The following is a 1,349-nucleotide window of genomic DNA, read 5'->3' as shown; positions in this document are numbered from 1 at the left end:
GTCTTATATGGACAAAGACTTGACTATGACTATGACCTGGATGACTGAGAATCTTCATCAGCATACTATTTACTGCTTGTTTGCACACATGCTGTAGTTCAGGACCGATGCTGGTCTTTGGCTGTGTGGTGAGGCTTGGTACCGCCGTCGCTCTGCCCGCTGAGCCTTCTGCTGAGCATTCTACACATTCCTCTGCAAATTTCAAATCCTTTTCATAGCAGCAGCCTGTCTCCATGTGGATCAAATTACACCGGGGAGTATTTTTAATTTAAATGTTTTTAAGTTACAATTTTGTTTGAATTTAATAAAAAAAACGCCCCAGCTGGAAGCGAGTTAAAATCTAAAAAGTGTGACTCCTGTTTCCAGTGTGTTTCACTGGGCTTTGCATTCTTCCCTCTAACTGAAAGCATCTGGATCAGCATTACGGCCGTCATGCGGCCTTTAAACTCCCCCATAGAGACCAAATTCTTTTAGCTTAAGCGGCCCTGGAACTCGATTATCAACCCTGGAAAAGCAGCTTGACTCGTTCAGGAACACAGGCTGGTTTTATCCGACGGAAATCTGCATGGAGGAGGTTCAAAGGTTTTCCTTTCTCTTTTGCACAGATTCGTGGAGCTGCAGTTCCCAAAGAGAAGTAAAGCCTTACGAACAGGAGCGTTTGTTGTGCCCTTTATTTTCGACACGGCCCCTCTGTTTTACAGGGTGAGTCCCCTTCATTTTGGAAACATCTGTTTAGTTATGTAAGCTCCCAGACGTTATTAGCATCAGATTTGACCCAGGATCTGATTCCATACAATTAATAGCATTAACGGGTTTGATAATCTGTTAGATAGCAAGTCTGTTATGCAATCTAACATTCTGTAACCGTGAAGTTCTCATTGTTTTGTTTTTAGGTGCTGACCTGCTTCTGGGACGGCAGCAGCCCCAGTGACGCCCTGTCCAGTCACTGTTACCACCTCCTCTTCGCCTTCCTCACCTGCTTCCTGTTTACCGCCCACCTCCCAGAGAGGTTGGCCCCGGGGCGCTTCGACTACATCGGTATGAACCCCACCCTCCGTCCGCCGTCTGAGCTTTCTGATAGAGAAGCAGCCAGAAGGAGCATGGTAACTCTGGAGGAGCTGCAGCTCCTCTGGGAGAATCTGTCCACAAAAAAAATATTAATAATGCAAAAAAGGAAAAAAAAAAAAAAAAACACAACAGAAGATTATTACTGAGAGAGAGGAGGAGAAATTATAAGAGGATGTGGTAAAAAAACAAACTGTAAAGCGCTGCCTACAGTGTTAATAAGGGCTTATCAAAAGATTTTTGTAAAATCATTTAGGGATATTCTGGCTTTTCAGAGCTAGTTA

At 44.0% G+C, this 1,349-nt stretch overlaps 1 protein-coding gene across 1 annotated transcript in view; it reads left to right on the top strand.

The window, feature by feature from the left end:
* The window catches only part of LOC107086563 (progestin and adipoQ receptor family member 6-like), a 41,373-nt gene that overhangs the window by 33,443 nt on the left and 6,581 nt on the right, over nucleotides 1-1,349 (top strand). Inside the window, exons 6-7 of the mRNA XM_015377645.1 lie at nucleotides 606-702; nucleotides 894-1,038. Coding sequence (XP_015233131.1) covers nucleotides 606-702; nucleotides 894-1,038 — 242 coding nt within the window. The remainder of the gene's footprint in view (nucleotides 1-605; nucleotides 703-893; nucleotides 1,039-1,349) is intronic.

This window comes from Cyprinodon variegatus, unplaced genomic scaffold, assembly GCF_000732505.1.
Source record: "Cyprinodon variegatus isolate N-32 unplaced genomic scaffold, C_variegatus-1.0 Scaffold0, whole genome shotgun sequence".
NCBI classification, from domain to species: domain Eukaryota; kingdom Metazoa; phylum Chordata; class Actinopteri; order Cyprinodontiformes; family Cyprinodontidae; genus Cyprinodon; species Cyprinodon variegatus.
This window is presented reverse-complemented; position numbering and strand designations above follow the sequence as displayed.